At 47.9% G+C, this 19,578-nt stretch overlaps 1 protein-coding gene across 1 annotated transcript in view; it reads left to right on the forward strand.

The window, feature by feature from the left end:
• Positions 1-6,620: 6,620 nt before the first annotated feature.
• The window catches only part of Ptgfrn (prostaglandin F2 receptor inhibitor), a 73,731-nt gene continuing 60,773 nt past the window's right edge, over positions 6,621-19,578 (forward strand). Inside the window, exons 1-2 of the mRNA XM_027393526.1 lie at positions 6,621-6,687; positions 11,770-12,216. Of these exons, the coding sequence (XP_027249327.1) occupies positions 6,621-6,687; positions 11,770-12,216 (514 nt within the window). The remainder of the gene's footprint in view (positions 6,688-11,769; positions 12,217-19,578) is intronic.

A 19,578-nucleotide genomic window follows, 5' to 3' on the forward strand; every position in this document is an offset into this window, starting at 1 on the left:
CCAAAGGGAATTCTTCAAGCAGAAGGAGAATAAGCAGATGGAATTTGGGGAATCACACAAAGAAACAAAGAGCTCTGCAAATGGAAACATTGTAATGACTACAAAAGATTTTTCACAGTGTTAAAGTTTCTGACTTTTTGACTGGTTAAAACAAAACAACATTAATATAGTCTGAAGTGGATGGTATATCTAGAAGAAAATTAAATGAGGATAGCCCGGGGAGGTGAAGGAGACAGGGCAGGGGTGCAGCCTCCCACCTGACCTGAGGTGGGGGCCGACTGTGAGAGGTGGGATTGCAGCTTGTAAACCTAGAAGATGGGCTGAAAAAAAGAGGAACGATTAGATGTCAGATGAGAACCCAACAAACTACGAAACAGAACAAAGCTGCATCCAGGGAGAGGCAGAGAACGAACAGATGGGGCAAACGGGAAGATGTCACAGCACCATAGATGTAAACATTTGTCACCAACTATGTTAGAGGTGAGTGTTTTAAATACTTCAGTCACACAAGAAGACAAAACCCAACTGCATTGTTTCTACTATAATCACATTTTCATATCCATCTATTTATTTGTGTGCGTGCGTCCCATACCCTGCCCCTCCATGTGTGCATGTGTGTGCGTACGAGTATATGTGTGTGCACGCACGTGCACCCTGTACACATCGATGTGAATGCTATGCATGTGAAAGTCAGAGGGCAACTTACAGGAGTCAGCACTCTCCCTCCCCCATGTGGGTCCCGGGGACTGAACTCAGGTTGCCAGGCTTGGCAGCAAGCTCCGTTACCTGCTGAGCCAAGAAAACACCTGCAAAATATACCTGATATATTTTTTTCCAGTACTAAGGATTGAACGTGTGCTAGGCACACACTCAATCACTGGGCCAAACTCCAACCTCCCGACAAATGGTTTATATTCAAAATATATAATGAACTCATAACTTATTAATAATAAACCAATTAAAAGTGGGAAATATTTTAACAGACATTTCCCCAAGGAAAGTATCTAGATGGCAAAAAGCATACAAAAAGATTCTACATATAATTAGTCACAAGGGGAATGCAAATCAAAGCCACAATGAGATACCATGCTGTACCACAGAGTCCTTTAAAACTATCTGACAATACCAAGTGTTGACAAGGGGCAGAAGAGCTAAAATGTTCATATATTTCCACTGATAATGCTAAATAATATATTCCAAACTGTTACGTTGGAGAAACATCTTATAAATTTAAATGTAAACCTACTATAATTCCACTCCCAAGGTTTTTCCTAAGAGAGAGAGTACGTGTTCACACACAAACTTGCCTACAAGCATTCGTAATATCCTGGTTCATAATAGGCTAAAACTAGAAGGAATCTAAGTCTACATCAACCCGTGAATGGATGAGCCAAGTGTGTTGTGACAGCAGGCAGGAATAATTCCTAGAACTACTAAGGAACAGTCTGCTGTACATAGAACCTCCAGGCAGACATGGAGAAGACTGCCAGGTTCTAGGCCAGTGTGGGCTACAAAGTAAGTTCCAGGTAGCCTGGGAGACCGTGTGAGACACTGACTCAAACAAAAATAAGTTTATTTATTTGAGTCAATTTATATGAAATGTTAGAAAAGGCAAAACAAATATGGTAATAGCAAACAAGCAGCGTTTCCAGGAGCTGAGAGTCAGGAGGCACTGACGGTACAGGGAACTTCAGGGAGGGAGGGATGGAGACTCTTTATAACTATGGTGGTAAGACTACATTTGTCAAAACTCATCAAAAATTTAAACTGATAGATTTTGTTTTGTATCATACTTAACAATGAAAAAGAAAGCAAAGGACAGCCTCCCCTTCTTGAAAAATAAAATAAAACAAAACTCCAACAGTCGTAGGTAAGCTAGAGGCTAAACAACTGAAAGCAAAGGCCTCTCTAAGAATCCTTCCTAGGAGACATCTCAAATCCCAGAGCCCGCATTCCCTCCCATGTCCATGCTTAAGCCGATCACTGTAGAGAAATGAGGATTAGCATCTCCACGTAGAGTACTCAGGTATACAAAAGTCAAAACTCACACCCTAGACTGGGAATTGAGCCAACCTCCCTTGCATAGAGATGAATGGATCTGGTAGGAACACAGAGGCTTCATTAGGAAAGAAGGAGGTTTGTCCCTGAGGTGACTGTAGCCATTGTCAAAAGTGAGCCCCATGTTTCAGTTGCCTTCCAGCATCAAAACTTTTCAGCTCCAGGTGACAGCATTCTTGACCAGGGCCAGCTTTCATCTATGTGGACTCTCAGGGAGGCTCTGAGGAGTTGTCATCTTAGCCTCTGGTCCCACCTAATAGACAAAAGGAAGGGGTGTGAAGACACCCAAGAACTGTTTCTTAGCTTGGTCATCTTGAAGTTAATACATACAACTTCTGCTCAACTCTGCAGCAGGAAGAACCAACTCTGGCCACATTGAGGGGTTGGGAACTACTGTTCCTGACAGGAAAGCTGGTTCCCAGTAGGGACTGTACACACTTAATGTCCCAAGTACTGACAAAGCAACAGCTCCTGCTAATGACTTTATCCTTTCTCAGTCATCCCTGAAACCTTTGCTCAAAATCATGTGCTCACTTTATACATATGTGTCCTGAGGCCTGGGGGAGCTAAGGAAGGTAACTGAGGTTGGGTATCTTATCCAACTAGCTGAGCTGGGGGCATGCTCCTTAGGGCTCTGAGACTCAACAGTTTGTTCTCTTGATCTCTTTTTTGGTGCTTTGGGGGTGGGGTAGAGCTTTACCCATTCTCTTCATCATTTGACATCATGGTTCCACTCAGGCCCGTGTCAGAGGGAAATCTTTTGGGGATGGGCCACGCAGACAGGGCTGGGCATCTGCTTCCCACTCCCTAAGTGCTTTTGCATCAGCTACTCATTTCCAGAGTAATGTTGACCCTTGTCTGTGCAAATAAAAGAAGCTTAGTATGAGTGTGTCTGTTCAAATAAATCCTATTTCTCTCATTTGGCAGGAACAACTAGTTCCCAGGACTCTCAGGGCAACCCTTACCATCACTCTATATCTCCCTGGCTTTTTATGCTAGCATACAGGGAGAAGTGTTATACCTTTTATTTTGGTATGTTTGCGTGTGGAGTATTATGTAGGTGTGTGTGTGTGTGTGTGTGTGTGTGTGTGTGTGTGTGTGTGTTTCTATATTTGGGTGTGTATATGAATGTGCATATAGAGGCCAGAGATTGATGCTAAGTGTCTTTCTTAGTTATTCTCTTTTAAAATATATGTATTTCTTTTATTTTTAATTATGTATATGTGGGTGTATCTATGTGTGGGTGTGTGTATGCATGAGTGCAGGTGCCCTTAGAGTCCAGAAGAGGGTGTCAGAGCCCCTGGAGTTGGAGTTACAGGCAGTTGTGAGCTGCCCAATGTGGGTGCTGGGAAACAAACTTGGGTCCTCTACAAATCAAGCCTAGCATGCTCTCTACACCACTAAGCCATCTCTCCAGCCCCCACCTTAGTTTTTGAAAGAGGGCCTCTCACTGAACCTGCCACTCTTCAGTTTGGCCAAGCCAGGTAACCATCCACTTGTCTCTGCCTCCCCTGCAGTGATTTTGGGTATGTGCTACACACAGCTTTTTCCCAATCTTCTAAATTTTGGGTTTTTGCTATAACCTTTGAACGTCCCTGGCATTGTGCATCTTACAAATGTGTTGAAGACAGCAATGGAAGAATATGCAGATGTAGGAAGGGATCAGGATGCTGAGGAGGTAAGAGTCTCTAGAGGGATCTTATAATTTATTGAGTTAGCAGAACATTCTAGAACTTCAGTTTTACTTTAAACAAAGCCACCACTGTCTCCATGCTATCACTGTTGCTAAACAGGTTGGAGGAAGAAAATGCTCAGAGAGTTTGCAGTCATTCAAAATCCATGCTGTCTTACCTCAGCATGCTTACTGTCTTGGTCACTGTTTTACTGCGGTGAAGAGACATCAAGACCAAGGCAACTCTTACAAAAGAAAGTGTTTAAGTGAGGCTTGCTTGTGGTTTCAGAGGTTTTGTTTGCTATCATGTTAGAGAGCATGGTGGCACTCAGGAAGACATGGTGCTGGAGAAGCATCTGAGAGCTTTACACCAGATCCACAGACAGTAGGCAGAGAGAGAGCCACTGGGCCCAGTTTGGGCTTTTGGAACCTCAAAGCCCATCCCCAGTGACACACTTCCTCCAACAAGGCCACTCCTACTCCAATAAAACCATACCACCTAGTCCTTCTCAAATAGTGCCACTCCCTGATGACTAAACATTTAAATATATGAGCCTATGGGGGCCATACTTATTCAAACCACCACACTTATAGAGGGTGAACATCTCCCGCTAGGAGGGAAAGCCTTGCTCATATCGCTCATCTCCTTAATCAGAGCTCAGGAACTTTCCAAGTTCATTTATTTCAAGCAATTTCCTGTTGGCAATTCAGTGGAGAGGTGGTCAAATCGTCCGTCTGAAGTATGTTAATAGTGCACACTGCAGCTCCCGTTGGCTCCCTGATCTGCCTTTGGCTTGCTTTGTGGCCTCGTTTTTAATATTCTACAACTACTTTAATGTACTGTGTAATCTCAGAGAAGTTGCTAAAGTTCTCTGAGCCTCATGTGAGCAAGTTTAGTGGAATCAGATTATAACTCCCCCCACCCCCCCCACCCCCCGCAAATGAACATCCATGTAGCACCCTGATCTATAAAAATGATAAAAGCAGAACTCACAGCTGGACCTGAAGCATTTACGGAGCAGACCCACTGCGTGCCGGCCATGGTGCCAGCAGTGTGGGACACAGCCTCTTCTACCATCTCAGTGGAGGAGGGGGACAGACAACTTCTGGGTGCTGGGCTCAGGAGGATGCTGACCAGAGGGAGGAGAGTTAGTGCCACTGTGAGCTAACCTCAGAAGCAGAGTGGGGACCAGGGAGTCAAAGCTTGCAAAGGACCCTTCCGGGGCCCCTTGACATGGGGGCCACAGCAGTGCACACTCCCATGGTATACCTCATTGGCTCCCTGCCCTGCTTTCCCTGTCACCCATTGCTGATTTCTGAGATCATTTTTTTAAGGGAAGGATGCAACCAAATCAGCAACTGGAGCTTTACTGGGCCATGTGAAGAGGGTGAGAGTCCCTGTCAAGGCAGGAGACAATGAGAGACAGAAGGGGCAAGAGAGAGGTCTGGGCCACTCCACCCTGACCAGGCTGTCCTGATTCTGTGCAGTTAGCTGTGTGGCATTGGACTGGCTTGCCACCCATTGGCCTGGTCACTCAGGCCACTCCAGCCCCTCAATCACTGTGTGCTTAGAGAAAGCAAACCACTCCTAATATTTACTCACTCCTTGCAGATGGAGAGCTGTGCACGCTCCGAGGTTAGAAGAGGAACAGCCACTGTTGGCTGCTCCTGGAAATGAGGCTCTTTGTCCAAAGCTTGGTGGCCCTCTGTGGGTCCCAGTGCCCTCCTCACCACACAGGCCTCATCTCACTGCAGCCCTTCCCAGCCAAGCCGAGCTCATTGAGATGATTACCTCATTGCATGGCGTCTGCAAATGGGGAGTTCTGATTTAAAATGTCTTTTGAAGGGCAGGAGCTGCAGACTGGGTTTCACAATAAGGAGCAGAGCAAAACAGCGCCTACACAAGGAAACAGGAGTAAAATGAGGGGGAGGGGAAATAAGGGTGGGGAGGAGAGGAGGAGCTGGAAGGGAAGACCTGCAGGGGGTCCTGTCTGTGCGGTAGTGGAGAGTCACAACTCTCACCGTCAGCATTCTAACCACTGTGTACTGTGGAAAGGAAAACACCAACAGTTACATATTTACAGAGTCAGGAGGTGAACAGAAGCCAGTCTCTAGTAAAAGAGCCTCTGCGAACCAGAGATGAGAATACAGTTTCTGCATGGTTGTAGGCAGAGAGGCTGCTGCCTGCCGTGACAGAGGGCATCTGTAAACCTGTCCTGTGCACAACACAGTGACAAAGTACTCAGGGCTCTTTCTTAGGACATCCTTCAATAAGGGCTGATGGCATCCTGACAAAGAGCAATCAATAAAAGCAACTTTATGGGGGTGCCGATGTGATGTATCCAAGTATTAAGCTCACTGACGGTGTCTTTAATTCATATCTCAGGGGAAGATCTTAGGGATTCTAGAATGTACAGACTGCATTTTCTTCAAGTAATCTTCCATAAATATTGCTTTTCTCGGCTGAACTTTAAAAAAAATATTGAGAGGCCGTAAGTTTGAAATCATCTTCTGGATGTTGGCTGTTCTCGGTTGTGGGTTTGAGCATAAAAACATTTGTTCTGCTGATCAATCTTGCCAGCCAGGGCAGACCTGATATCACCTGGTGAAGGGCAGCAGGCTATGACTCGGAAGTAGACCTCCAGTGTTCCACTGGGCAGGGGATCCCAGAAAGTCACTGCATTCTACCTTAGACCTCATGAGTTCTGTGTAATAAGGCATGGATGTAGCCACTTTGGGGACAAGAAGTCATTGCCTAAGTGCCCATGAATTAACTGAAAAATACCCATCCCTGTAGACCCTCCAAAGCAAAGGAGCAAAATGTATCCTGCAAGGCAAGGGCTTGCTCACCTTGAGGGGATGATGAGTTAGTTACAAAGTAGTCAAAACTATGGAGATGATGGCCATGGAGATGGCTCAGAGGGTAGAGGCTCTTGCCCCCAAGCTTGACAACCGGAGTACCATCCCTGGAAGCCATATGATGGAAGTAGAGGACCAGACTGCTCCTACAAGTTGTCCTCTGGCTTCCATGTACAGCATGTTCCATCTGCACACTTGTGCATACACACACACACACACACACACACACACACACACACACACACACACACACACGCTAGTCATAAATTATATTCTTTAAAAAAGAGGAATAGAGAGAAATGATTCAGTGGCTAAGAGTGATTACTGCTCTTGCATAGGATCTGAGTTCCATTCCCAGCTCCTGCCAGTCAGTTCACAATTGCCTGGAACTCCAGCTCAAGGGGATTTGACACCTCCTATGGGCATTTGAACTCACATGGGCATACCTCTTGTCCCCCCAACTTCATACACATAATTAAAATAATACATTTTTTTCCTTTTCAGAGATGCATACTGAAAACGTGGCTTGAGTTTCCAACAGCGATTGATGGGTTATCATCAGTAGACAGCAGGTAGGTGGCAAGAAGAGCGAGCCTACATTTTCTTAGCAAAACAGTGGCATGAACAGATGAACATCTGTCTCTGCAACTAAAGCTTCAGGGTGCATGCAGCCCAGGCCTTGCTTTTGTTAGGTAAAAGAATGAACAATTAAGAGCAAAGGCTGAACTTTTAGAGTAAACTGAGCTCGGATGAACTGCCCATTTTAAGGAAAAGACATCCTTGGTCTATGGCTCCTCCTTCTAATGCAGCAAACTGCTTAATGGATCCCTTCTCAGGAAGGCACTTAGGATGAATGTGTTTTAGAGAAGGAGGGCTGCCACCATACAGGGTAGCTCCAAGGGCCCTACAGCCAAGTTTGTAAATATCATCATAAAGACTTAGTGTTTGGGTGTTGTGGGATCTTTGTACACTGTGTGAAGGTGCAATGTTGTGATTGGTGTAATAAAAAGCCGAAAGGTTAATAACTAGGCAGGGTTTCCAGGGAGAGAAAGGAAGAGGAGGAGGAATCTAGGTGTGCAGGAGGTGCTAGGAGACGAGGAGAAGAAACAGGAGGTACAAGATGGAAGAGAGGCAAAGTCACATGATAGAGTGTAGACTAATATAAATGGGTTAAATGAAGTTAGAAGAGCTAGTTAGGAACAAGCCTAAGCTATAGGTTGAGCTTTTATAATTAATAAGAAATCTTCATGTCACTATTTGGGAACTGGTGGTCCAAAGAAAACTCCGACTACACTTGGGGCTGAGGTTCCACTCACGCCCCTGAGTATAGATCAGGAGGGTCAATGGGAAGCGGTGAAGGAAAAAGAAGAGAATGCCCTGTTCTTCCCAGGCTGTACCTCTTACACTCATGTGCACAACCAGGGTAAAGGGTGTTCTGCCAAGTGAGAAAGCTCTCTCCCTGGCTTCAGCTGGAGGTGAGGGTAAGAGGTGAGCCAGAAGGGGTAGCCTTGGGTACAAACCAGCTATTCCTTCCTCTCTCCCTCCATCTTTCATCCTTCCTTTCCTTCCCTCCTTCCTCTCCTTCTTCCCCTCCCTCCTTTTTTTCCTCCCTCCCATCCTTCCTCCATCCCTGTCTTCCCCATTGGTATATGAGGAGCTCCCCAGGGCCAGGGCCACAGAGACTTCATAATATGGCCTCACATTTGCGAAGTGCTTTCACTGCAGGGCCTCCTCTCCATGTTCTCATCCCGCACTGTCCTGCAGGGTTGGGTGACATGGGGGCGGTGTTTGTGGGACATTTTTGGTTCCATGGATGTGGACTTGTAGGCAGTTAGTTCTAAGTTGCCCAAGAACAACATTTTCACCATTTCCCCCCTTGGCCTTTTAGGGCAGCAAAAAGTGTAAAAGGGATGGGCAGGATTGAGAGAGGAGGAGTCACAGAGCAGGAGCAGGCCTCCAGCTAGCTGCTTAGATGCTTCCCTTGTCTGTCAGAAGGGCACCCACAGCTTCCTAGGGTTGATAGAATCACCAACTCTCACTCCTCAGGAAGTGTGGGCTTCCCTTTTCCATCATTCTCTTTCAAACTCTAATTCCATTTTCTAATTCTATGAATTAGTTTTCCCTCCCTCCTTCCCTCCCTCCCTCTCTCCCTCCCTCCCTCCTTCCTTTCTTTTCTTCTGCCCACACCCATCTTTCCATTGCTGGAGAACGAACCTAGAGGCAAGTGTCCTACCTCTGAGCAATGTCTCCAACCCTTCCATTTCTCTTAGATTAGTAATCTCTTAATTTCAATGGGGGAAGTTACCTTCAGACACAGAAGTTTTGAATCAAAGTGACTAATGGGATAAAATGTTGCAATAGAACACCCCCCCAAAGACCCATTGCCATAGTGATCAGTTTGGATACATACCATGCATGGGCTGTGGGCAGTAACAGGGTAAACCTACCACATCTGGATGAATCTTAAGAAAAACTAGCAAATTCATCTATTTGGAATCTTTTAACATTTCAGTCTGAAATTCGAATGATACAGTTTTGGATTTCAATAGGAAATCCTGTTTGAGAGGGGAGAATGTGAGGACTTTTGTAGGACATTCAAGGGCCACAGCTGCAGGCAGATAGTTATTATCAAGAGCTAATAAAGGGTGGTTGATGCCCTTGATGCTTACTGTATCACAGTAAAACCCAAGCTGCGATTCACCCTCCTTGTGGGTGGGGGAGGGTTAATTAGGATTACTAGAAATGAGTCTTGTTGCTTCAGGCAAGCCTGTACACGAACCGAACAGAACCACTGGCTGGGGCAAGAGGCTTACCTGTGTGGGAAGTTACTCACTCTGGCAAATTAATGTCTATCATAACCGAAGCACCATTAGATCCCACAGAGATGAATGGAACTACTGTGGGCCTCTGCAGCAGGTGCCCTGCTTCTTAGTTGGAAACATTGTATCTGTTGGTAGTCAGCGCAAAGGGTGGTAATAGGATCAAGTGTCTGGTGTTATTAATTTGTGCTTATTTTCTGCTACATCAATGGCTCATCAGTGGCTTCTCATGACACAGTTGACTGGCTGCCAATCAGTCAGTCAGATGACAGCCATCCACTTAGTCTCCTTTGCACTTGCCTTGCCCGGACAGACTCATTTATTCCTACCAGTTCAGTTGTTCACAGATATTACTGTTGATTATAAAGTGTACATTAGTTTAATAATGCATGTGTGCTGGGATAGGAGGAGAGAAGGACCTCCCATTGCATACGAGTACACTTATTGTTAAGCCCTTCCATGTACCTTGCACCTAGTCTGTAGGACTCCCTGCACAGTCATCCTTCTGTGACAGCTGTGAAGTTTCTCCAGGGCTGACCACTCCTAGGGTGTGTCATGCCTGAACTTTGCACCTGCTGTCGCACTCACTAAGTCACAGGGCCCACTATAAACACCCCAGGGGCAGGAACTGACTCATGGCTACAGTTCCCGGGTCTCGCTTAGAGACTGCACATGGAGGGCTCTTTCCAAGTTCCAGATTTTATTAGTTTCTTAAACAAAGAGTACAGAACTGCTCTCCAGCAATGTAGAGATGCACAGTGACAGTGTGCCAGCCTCATAGGTCCCCGAATTATTAGACAAGTGAAAGCAGTATACATAGTGTGGTATGTTGACTGTGATCAAGTACCAAAATGTGCAGCCCAGACGTTAAGCATTCTGGGTGGTAAGAAAGCAGAAAGATTGATGAGCTGAAATCCGAGCTTCTGGAGGAGCCAGGCCTTACGTCTCTCTGTAGTTCCTGCAGATTTCATAACGTAACATTAGGCTTGTATTCAGGATTGGTAGAATGGAGAGAAACAAAAGAAAAGGAAACGTCCTTCAGAAATTCTAGGAAATGGTTGAGGTGGGGAGGGAAAAAGAACGACGGGTAGGGGTGCCAGTGGGGGAGCCCTGAAGGCTTGGTGGCAAGACTGAAATTAAAAGAAACAAAATGTATGGGGGTAAAATATACTTAACACCAAAGTTACCATTTTTTACTCTGTTTAACTATTGTCACTGTGTGACAGTAATTCACATTGTTGAACCACCAGGAATTTATTTATTTAGGTCTTTTGACCAAATAGGGTCTCATGTAGCCTATGCTGGTCTTGAGCTCTGTTTGAAGCCAAGGATGACCTTGAACTGATCCTACATCTCCCTCCAAAGTGCAGTGGCAGGCCACCCTGCTGGGCTGGAAATAAATTTTTAAGAGTCTCTTTTGGAAGGCTTCACACCTGGCTGGTCACATGTCAGTTAACAGAAATGAGAAACACTTGTGGAAACCAGAACAAGAGCGAGGTTCTGCACCAAAGAGGGCAGGTCCCCAGGAACATCTGTGATTTGTTTTGCATATATTAATGAAAGGCCGAGGCGAGGGGGGTCACTGGATACCAGTGAGCCTTTTTGAGTGTCTGAATCATCCTTGTGAAGTTTTAAACAAGGAACACTGATTTTTTTTCCCCCAGCACTGTGGAGCCTTTTGTATTCAAATCCAAAGCACAAAACTCTATTGTGGGAGGAAAAAGAGTCTTTAATAGAAACCCAGCCGTGTCCACTTAAAGCAATGAATATAGTCTCACGTGGCAGACATACCATTTGAAGCACTACAGCTAATAATAGGATGGTGTGGGTTTTCTTTTCTTTCTTTTTTTTTCTTATGGGTACCTTTGTTGGAATTTGCTCTAATTAGTACCACAGGGACCCTGGAGAGGAGGAAGGTGGGCCAGGAGGAAGGCAGGCCCACCCAACTACAGGGTGGTGAACAGTCAGGCCAGAGGCTTGATAGATCCGATGCTGGCTGAGAGAGTGAGTCCTTGGCCAACTCTCCCTGGGCACATCAGGTCTCTGGACCGTGATGGGGTGAGAATTCATTGCCTTTGAAGCCATTTCAATCCTGAGTAATTATTTTTAGCAAGGGCTAAGCAGGTGGCAGGTGGCAATGCTTAGCTGGGGACCAGAGGGTGTACGTGTGGGTTGCAGGCTGCGAGACACTCGTGGGGATTCCACAGCGAAGGAATGCCGGACGTCCCGGGATAGGGCCCAAGCGATGAGGTTTCCAGACACTTATTCCAGGCCAACTTTTAAAGGTCGGAGGAAAGTTTCTCGAGGGGTGGGGACCCGAGGGGAAGGCTGGGTGGGCTCGGGCGTCACCTCCCCTTTAAGCGGGTGGCCCCGGCGCCTCCTCCGTTACCTGGAGCGGGGAGGGGCTTGGGAAAGTTCGTGTTTGTTGCTGGCACAGCGCCGGGTGGGAGGTGCGGGCGGGCGGACGCCACGACTCTTCCCTTTTGCTTTCGGGAGGCGGTCGGGGCTGCGCCCTGGGATCGGCGGGGCCGGCTCCGGGGCCCGGCGACAGCGGAGGGCGGGAGGGGGGGCGGAGGGCCGCGCCGAGCCAGGTGCGCACGTCCGCGCCGGCGCTGGGCTTGCTCGGCCGGCAGGGAGAGCGGAGCAGGCGCGCGGCCCGGCGGAGCAGCCGACTCTGGAGCAGCCGGAGCTGGAGGAGGAGGAGGAGGAGCGGCGGCGGGGAAGGAGGAGGAGGCGGAGAGTCGCTCCCGCCGGCCGAGCATGGGGCGCCGGCGCCGAGGCCGCTGCTGCTGGCGCTCCTATCGCTGGGTGAGTGCGCGTGGGGCGCGGTGGGGCGCGGGGTCCGGGGGGTGGGGGCGCGGCTGCAGCATTGGGCCTGGGGCAACGGGGCTGTTCGGGCGGCTCCCAGGAGACCCGGCTCCGGAGTGCGGGGCCGCCGGCCGGGTGGGCAACGGTGTGCGGCCGCCCGGAGCCCGGTGCACATCCTCCTGGGCCCGCGCGCGGGGTACCCGGAGCCGCCCGGCCTGGCGGAGCCGGGTCCTCACGTGTGCCGGGGGAGTGGCCCGTGGCCGGTTCCCCGAAAGCGCTCTCTACCTGTTGGCCGCCGGGAACCGGGCTCACCTTGAACTCCCGGCCCCGGAAGGTGCGGGCGGCCCCGGCCCGCGTGCACGGCTGGGCGGAAATATGAGCCTATGCTGTGCCCCGCCATAGCCGCGGCCGGTCCGGATCGCTCTGCCCTCGTTAGCCCACGCTGAGTTGCTTTTCTAGGGGAGCAAGAGAATCCAACTTCCTTTCACGAAGGTCACTGGGTGGCCCATAGCGTTACAGTGACAATTCACGTACCATCCCCGTCATTTTAGTTGTGGCTAGATCTGCCTTAGTGTTTCCTTCCAGCTTTTCCCGAAACTGGCTACGCTCGGATTCATACACAAAGACCCGGGAACCGTGCTTCCCCAACTTTTCTACCTGTTACTTCCCTCGTTACTGCCCCTTTCTCTTTTGCCCTCCGGAAACCCTTGGTGCCTTTCGGTAGTTTGGCCCAGTGTCCTCCCCCCACCCTAGGAATCTTTCCTGGGCTTTCCCCGCCTCTCTCCATTTTCCATTCACTCCTTACACAGACACCATCTTCACGTAGATACACACAGGGTGATCTTAACCAGCCACGAGATGTATTTATTTAGCGCCTGCCATGGTTCAGAAAGACAGATCCTCAAGTGTGGTTATATGCTTGAATCCCTGTGATCCGAGTCATCTAGGACAAGCGGAATTCCAGACTCAGCCCTAGGTTCCCTTCCAAGCCTCTGCAGAAGACAGAGCTCAATCTTTTGCAAGGCACGTGTTGTGTGTTGACTATCTCTGCCAGGCCTCAGCTGCAGATAGGCTAAATTACTGCACTTCTGGTGGCCTGAGGGTCCCAGTGGAGGCCTCCCTCCACCACTCCCTTCCTGCTGGCATTAGGACTTTACTGTCCCAGCCCCCATGAGTCCTGGCTGCCTGCAAACTAGCCTTTCTAGCTTAGCTGCTAGTGTGATACTTTATCTCTGAGGGGTTTTCTGGAAGTGACTCCGACCAAGAACTCATCCAGCCCCAGTTCTTCAGCCACAGCCCATGTGCAGAACTCAACCCATGGTCCTCTGTGGTTTCTGACCCAAGTTCTTTTAATTTTACCCTGCCAGGTGCCTGCCTTTGTAAGTTGTGTATTTGTTGCACATAGCTGGGCTTGTAAATTGTGTGTTTGTTGCATATAGCTGGGGACGGTCCATCCCATTTAATTGGCTTATGTGTCTGGGTCAAGCAGGGCCATGGCCTCTGGCTGCACAGATTGCTCTGGGGCACCACTCCCATCTGCTACTCACTTTGCGGTTTATGTGAATGACTCTCCCTAGGGTGGTCAGTTTGCAGTCCTTATAAGAACCAGTTAAGAGGGTAGCATGAGGTAGAAGTTTAAAAAAAATGGCTTTGAGTTTGTTGGGGTTGTAGCTCTGCGGAAGAGTGCAGCATGTGTGTGTAGCTTTGCCAGGCTCTGGATTTCATCCTTCATTTGAAACAAAAACAAACAAACAAAAACCACAACCAACAACACAGGGGGGGAAAAAAAACACAGCTTAGGGAAATCATGGTGGTGTACTTCTGAATCCAACCTTGATGAGACATAAGTAATTTTGGGAGTCACTGGCCAGTGCAGACTCACCAACAATTCTTTGAACCATTGATGTGTTGCCTGCAAACTCTGTCCCTTGGCACCACTGGGTGCAGCTTCAGTCTGACCCCAGAGGCAGCCTCCCGGTGCCCCATCATTCGCCAGACAGACGCACTGAATCCAGAAATGGAGTGTGTTGATAAGTGAGGTCATTGTTCCTCAGGTCTTGCTGCCAGGATAGAATCTTGATGTCACTGTTCTCTGTCACTGCTACTTGTGTGGTGATCCTCTGTTCTGGAACCTCCACCTGTACCCTGGCCCTTTGTTTTGTAGCTTTTCCCAAGTACAGGTTCAAGCTGCCTCCACCTTCTGAGGGAGCCCCACACCCCACTCATCCACACTCTGTGCTTTTTCCAGTCTTAGCCAAGGCCCTCTCTGGAGGTTCCCTGGCAGGATAACTTCTGACCTCTTATGTTGACATTTTCCTCCAGCTCCCTTCCAAGGTCACCATTTTTCTGATGGATGATTTTGGGGTTCCCACCTGTGTGCATTGGGCTTTTGTGCTTTTCCTACTAGGAGATGCCTCTTGTGTTTGTTCTCTACTCTTTCTGCTTTAACTATTTCATTCTAAGGACCCATTTGCTAATATTCATGGAATCTCTTGAGCCTTTTAGCCCTCCTATTGTTGGCCTCTTCCCAGTGTATCTTCCTTTGCCTCTAAAGCTCACTTCCCCCTTGAAGCTTTCTCACGAAGCTCACCCATGAGGATCAGGCCAGAACCAGTCTCTCCTCCTTGCCTGTGTCTTGTTCTTCATCCCTTTATTCCACGTGCCATTTCTTAAATGCCTACTCTGTCTTCCACAGTGTGTTGAGTACTGGGAGTCCCCAGCAAATGACCAGGGTATTGCACCTCATTGAGTGTTTGACTGGGCTATGTAGACAGGTGATAAAAACAATACAACTTCTCACATCAGCTCAGCACTGGGGAGAAACAGGGAGGAGGGGGATTCATCTTGACTTGGGTTTGGGTTGCTTTTGCTGAAGAGGTGACATTTGAGCTGAGCCTTGGGGATAATTAGAATTTTGAAAGAAAGCATAGAAGAGCATCATGGGCTCTGGGGAAAAGCATACAGTGTGGGTGAGTGAAATGTGTGGCTCCTTCAGAAATGGCACCAGAGCTCTATGTAATGAGATGGGAGGAGGATGAGATGATTGGGTTGGAGAGGGGGGTGCCGGAGACTCTGTGTGCTATGTGGACCAGTCTGAGCTGTGAATTGTTGTCTCCCTGTAGATAGCCAGGCAGCTTGTGTTTTATGTCATGGCTCCTGTTCATGACACTGAATGTCATTGTCCCTGAGTCTTACATCTCCACCTGATTAACCCCCAGGGACAGGGACCCCATTGGTCTTGCTCTCTTTTTATCCTCTTAATAATGGGCATGTAACACATAGGGGATGTTTGACCAACTGAACACCTATAAATGGGTATGTCCTTTTCATTGTGTGGGAAGTAAGTAGCCATGAAAAGTTTGCTGGGTGAGATTAACATGACAGGAGGAGGCGAAGTCCTTAACTGGTGTGCAGCATGAGACCTAGAGATTGTGGAGAGTGATTAATATATTCTCTACAGCTTAAAAAAAATGCAAATCCACTGAAATAGCTTTTAAGTGACAAAAGCATCACATCCATATTTTCAAATTCAATTGCTGTAAAGAGTATTATGTTAACTAAGCAGGTTAAACTCCCTTAACACACTCCTAGAACAGTGGTTCAAACAATAGGACTTTTTTTTTTTTTTTTCTGTTACAGTGGGCAGGGAGTGCTTCTGAGGGAAAGCTTGGGTGGGCTTGTTTCCCCAAAGCTCTTCTGATCCCAGGTTGGCGACCCTTTAGCACTCAATTTTTAATATCACTTTATTTTTCATGCTTACTTTTCAAACCCTTCAAAGGAGGGAAGCAGATGGGATATTATAATGGATACTTCATCAGCCAAGCTTGGAAGTGACATCATTTCTGTGCATATTCCACTGGATGCAATTTCGTTCTATGTCACACTAGCTGCAAGGGAAGCTGAAAAACACAGAGGAACCTGGCAGCCATCTGCTGGCTATTGTAGAAAACGGAAGGATGGATTTGGGATTTGGAGGGGCACCAAGTAGTCTTTGTCAATTATAGAGGATGCATGGTACAAGATAAACCAAGTTCTTTTTTGGTGGTACTATAGAATGAAACCAGGGCCTGTACACTCTACTACTGTGCCTTATCCACAGCCTTGTTCTTTTCTAGTGGCTTCTGTGAGGGCTTTGCAACTTGAAAGGGACAGAGCACCAGTAACTATCACTTTAGAGTTAGGCTCTTGGATCCATTCTGTCAGTCACCAAATCTTGGGAAAGGCTCAGTTATTGAGGAACCTAGTGCCCAGAATAGTGAAATAATAGGTTCAATCATGGCCAGACTCCATCCTGTCTATGCTAAGGATTGTTTGAGATTAATTTAGATGAAGAAAAGATGATGATGGTTAGAAAACAAAGCTGTAATTAAAAATAGGATCTGGGATATGCAGGGCCCAGGTGCAATCCAGAAGGGAGTAGTGGTGTCAGCATGCACCGCTCAGATGTGACAGTCTGTAGCGCTTGCAGGTTCTCATGCCTGCGCAGAGGAGTGGGACTGAAATGAAGCTTGCTGCTCCACAGGGCACTGGATAAGGAGGAAGGCTCACAGGAGAAACACTCGCGAATCCCTCTAGCTTAACAGCCTTTGAAGTGCTGTGGTCTTCAGAGATTCCTTGGCACTTATTTCAGCCTTGTTAACAGAATTCCTGTATCTGCCAAGCTGATTAATGCCTGCCCTTGCTATAATTATTCTTATTAGCCTGCTGGATAGGAGCTGTAGCTGTTGGTGATATTCCTTACGAGGCAGTTGGGCTAGGCGGCTTTTATATGGCTATTTGGTTTTAGTGATGAGCTGCTGAGCTGATTCCTCTCCCTATAGCTGAATCTATACTTACATATTGGCGCTGCGTCTGGCAGTGAATAAAGTGTGGGCTGGTCTGTCGGAGTGTGTCTGCATCTCACTTTATCAAATGAAGTTGGTGGAAGCTGTCAGGACCAGTTCATAGCTGTTTGGTTTAATTGCATTGGTTTCTTTAAGGCAGGGCTGCTAGGCCATTTGATTCTGCTTTGGGAAAAATAACTCGAACTGGCAAAAAATCCTAAATAATTTATCTTTTGGAAAAGGCGAGGTGCTGGAGTTGGCACAGTCCGTTTTCTTTTTTCTCTTTTCTCTTTTTTTAAGATCTTGTACTATGCCCACCCCCACCCCCCACCCCCACCCCCAACACATAACACACCAGTTGTAGACATTGGGAGGCAGCAGCCTTGGACCCAGTGGCAAATGCTGTCACATGCCGACAGTGTGATTTCCAGGAGACAAAGACAATGGAAGTGTGCGATTCTGTTCTTTGAATGCTGATTTCTCTAGGTGCTCCCTGAGTGTCTGTGCTGGATTATGGAGTCACTAAGTGGCATGATCACGTTTAAGCATGACATTCCGACGTTCTACCTACAGTCTGTTGTACACCTCTGTAAGCACCTGGAACGTGGAAACATCACTGGGAAGGTTTTGGGAGATAGAGGGACCGGATAGCAGATGCTACTCTGCCTTGGGTGAATCTGGATGAGAACATTAAAGAGCAGAGTCGCCTCATGGGTTCAAGGTTCATTGCTGAATGTGTGCTGCCATGGAATCTAAATGACATGGAGGCACTTTGCAGACAGATAGGTTACGTCCTAGACCTTAAAAGCGACCACGAGCCAAGAATATCTTGGAAATGATTCTCCCTTGTCCTTGCTTAAAGCTGGAGTAGGCCAGCATTTCACAGCCTGTGGGCTGGTGTGTGGGGTCCCTGTCAGGGTTCCTGTGGTTCCTGTGGGTTGTTGGTGTATCTGTATTGTGGTGACCAGCCCTGGGAGCCCAAGATCAGCGGCCATCTCTAAACCCTTGAGCCTTGTAGATACTGTCATTGCTGAGGGCAGTGATGAAGGCTAGTGGACGTGGCTTTCACTGAGGGAACCACAGCACTCCCACCCCACTTCAGGATGAGCCATTTGGAGATGGAAATGGAGTCAGGTTTGGTGTACCTGCTGCTAAGCCCAGCTTTATAGAAACAGACGCAGGAGGTTCGAGGCTAGCCTGAGCTGTATAGGGAGACTTTGGGGGTAGGGGAAGCAGAAGAAGAAACGGGGGAAGGAAGAGCTAAGCTAAGCAGCTTCATGGCATAGCTCGTTTGTCCATCCAGCAGACCCTGAGCCAAGGGAAGGTTACATAGGTCAGCATCTTGAGACTGAAGTGACCAGATCAAGGCAGATTCAGATCTCCCTTATATATGGTGGCGAAAAGTGTACTGGATGTGGGGTTAGGACCGTCACAGAAAGTGGGTCCAAGAACTGGTTTGACAGTAGATTGGAAGGGAAAGTTTCAGAAGTAGTCATCAGAGGGTTGGGAAGAGAGCCATGAGAGCACCCTATTGGAAATGAAACAGAGATGAGTGGGAGCTTGCTAAAGAGGGAGTGGGGGCAGAAAGTGCTGCTGCAAGCCTGAAGGATAAGAGAGAAGAGTGTGGGCCTGGCGTGGAGGTTCTCGCCCATGAATGCAGCCCTCACAAGGCTGTCCTTGGGTTGGGACACTGAAGCTTGATGACATAGTAAAGGTATGTTTGAAGGCAAATGCTGAGGAGTAAACGGCTAAGGAAGGACATTCTTGACACAGAGGCTGTGTCACCTGGCCTCCCAAGGGGTGCCAGGTAGAAGATCACTGTAGGGGTGGCATCTGTTCAACATGATCCAGGGGACACTAGTGTGTGGAAGAGCCTCCTGAGAAACCAGCTGGAGAGAGGGGAATATGATTGACTGAGTCATAGGTGGACTCCAGGAAACAGGGGCAGTGAAATTGGAGCCCAAGGCAAGTCCTTGGCTTTGCATGGTCCAACAAGAATTGGGGAGGTCCAGGCAGAAATTGGGAGGAGTGGTTTAGTGTGGAACACTGTCCCTGCAGTCCTTTCAACCTTTGAGGACCCAGAATATCCCCACAGTCCCCAGACATTATAGGGAGAAGTTTTCTGTATGCCCCCTTTCTTCTCTGCATGTTTATAAAGTTTTTGGGTGTTATCTACTGTCTGGATCAGTAGAATTAACTTACTCCCAGATGGCTATTTTTGTGGTGTGTGTGTGTGTGTGTGTGTGTGTGTGTGTGTGTGTGTGTGGCTTGCTGGGCCTCAAGCCCCAGGGATCCCCCTGTCCTCATCACTCCAACACACCTGGCTTTTTACATGAGTACTAAAAATCAAACTCAGGTCTTCATGGTTGCATAGCAAGTACTCAGCTTACTGAGCCATCTCAATAATTCCCTTGTGTGAGTTTTTGAAAATTAGTTAAAAAGAAAGAAAAGTGTTTGTGGTGCTGCGCATCACACCCAAGACTTTGTACATGCTCTACTCCTGAGCCGCATGGCCAGCCCGTCTGTGCTATCGTGTGAC

This window comes from Cricetulus griseus (genome assembly GCF_003668045.3).
Source record: "Cricetulus griseus strain 17A/GY chromosome 1 unlocalized genomic scaffold, alternate assembly CriGri-PICRH-1.0 chr1_0, whole genome shotgun sequence".
Classification (NCBI taxonomy): domain Eukaryota; kingdom Metazoa; phylum Chordata; class Mammalia; order Rodentia; family Cricetidae; genus Cricetulus; species Cricetulus griseus.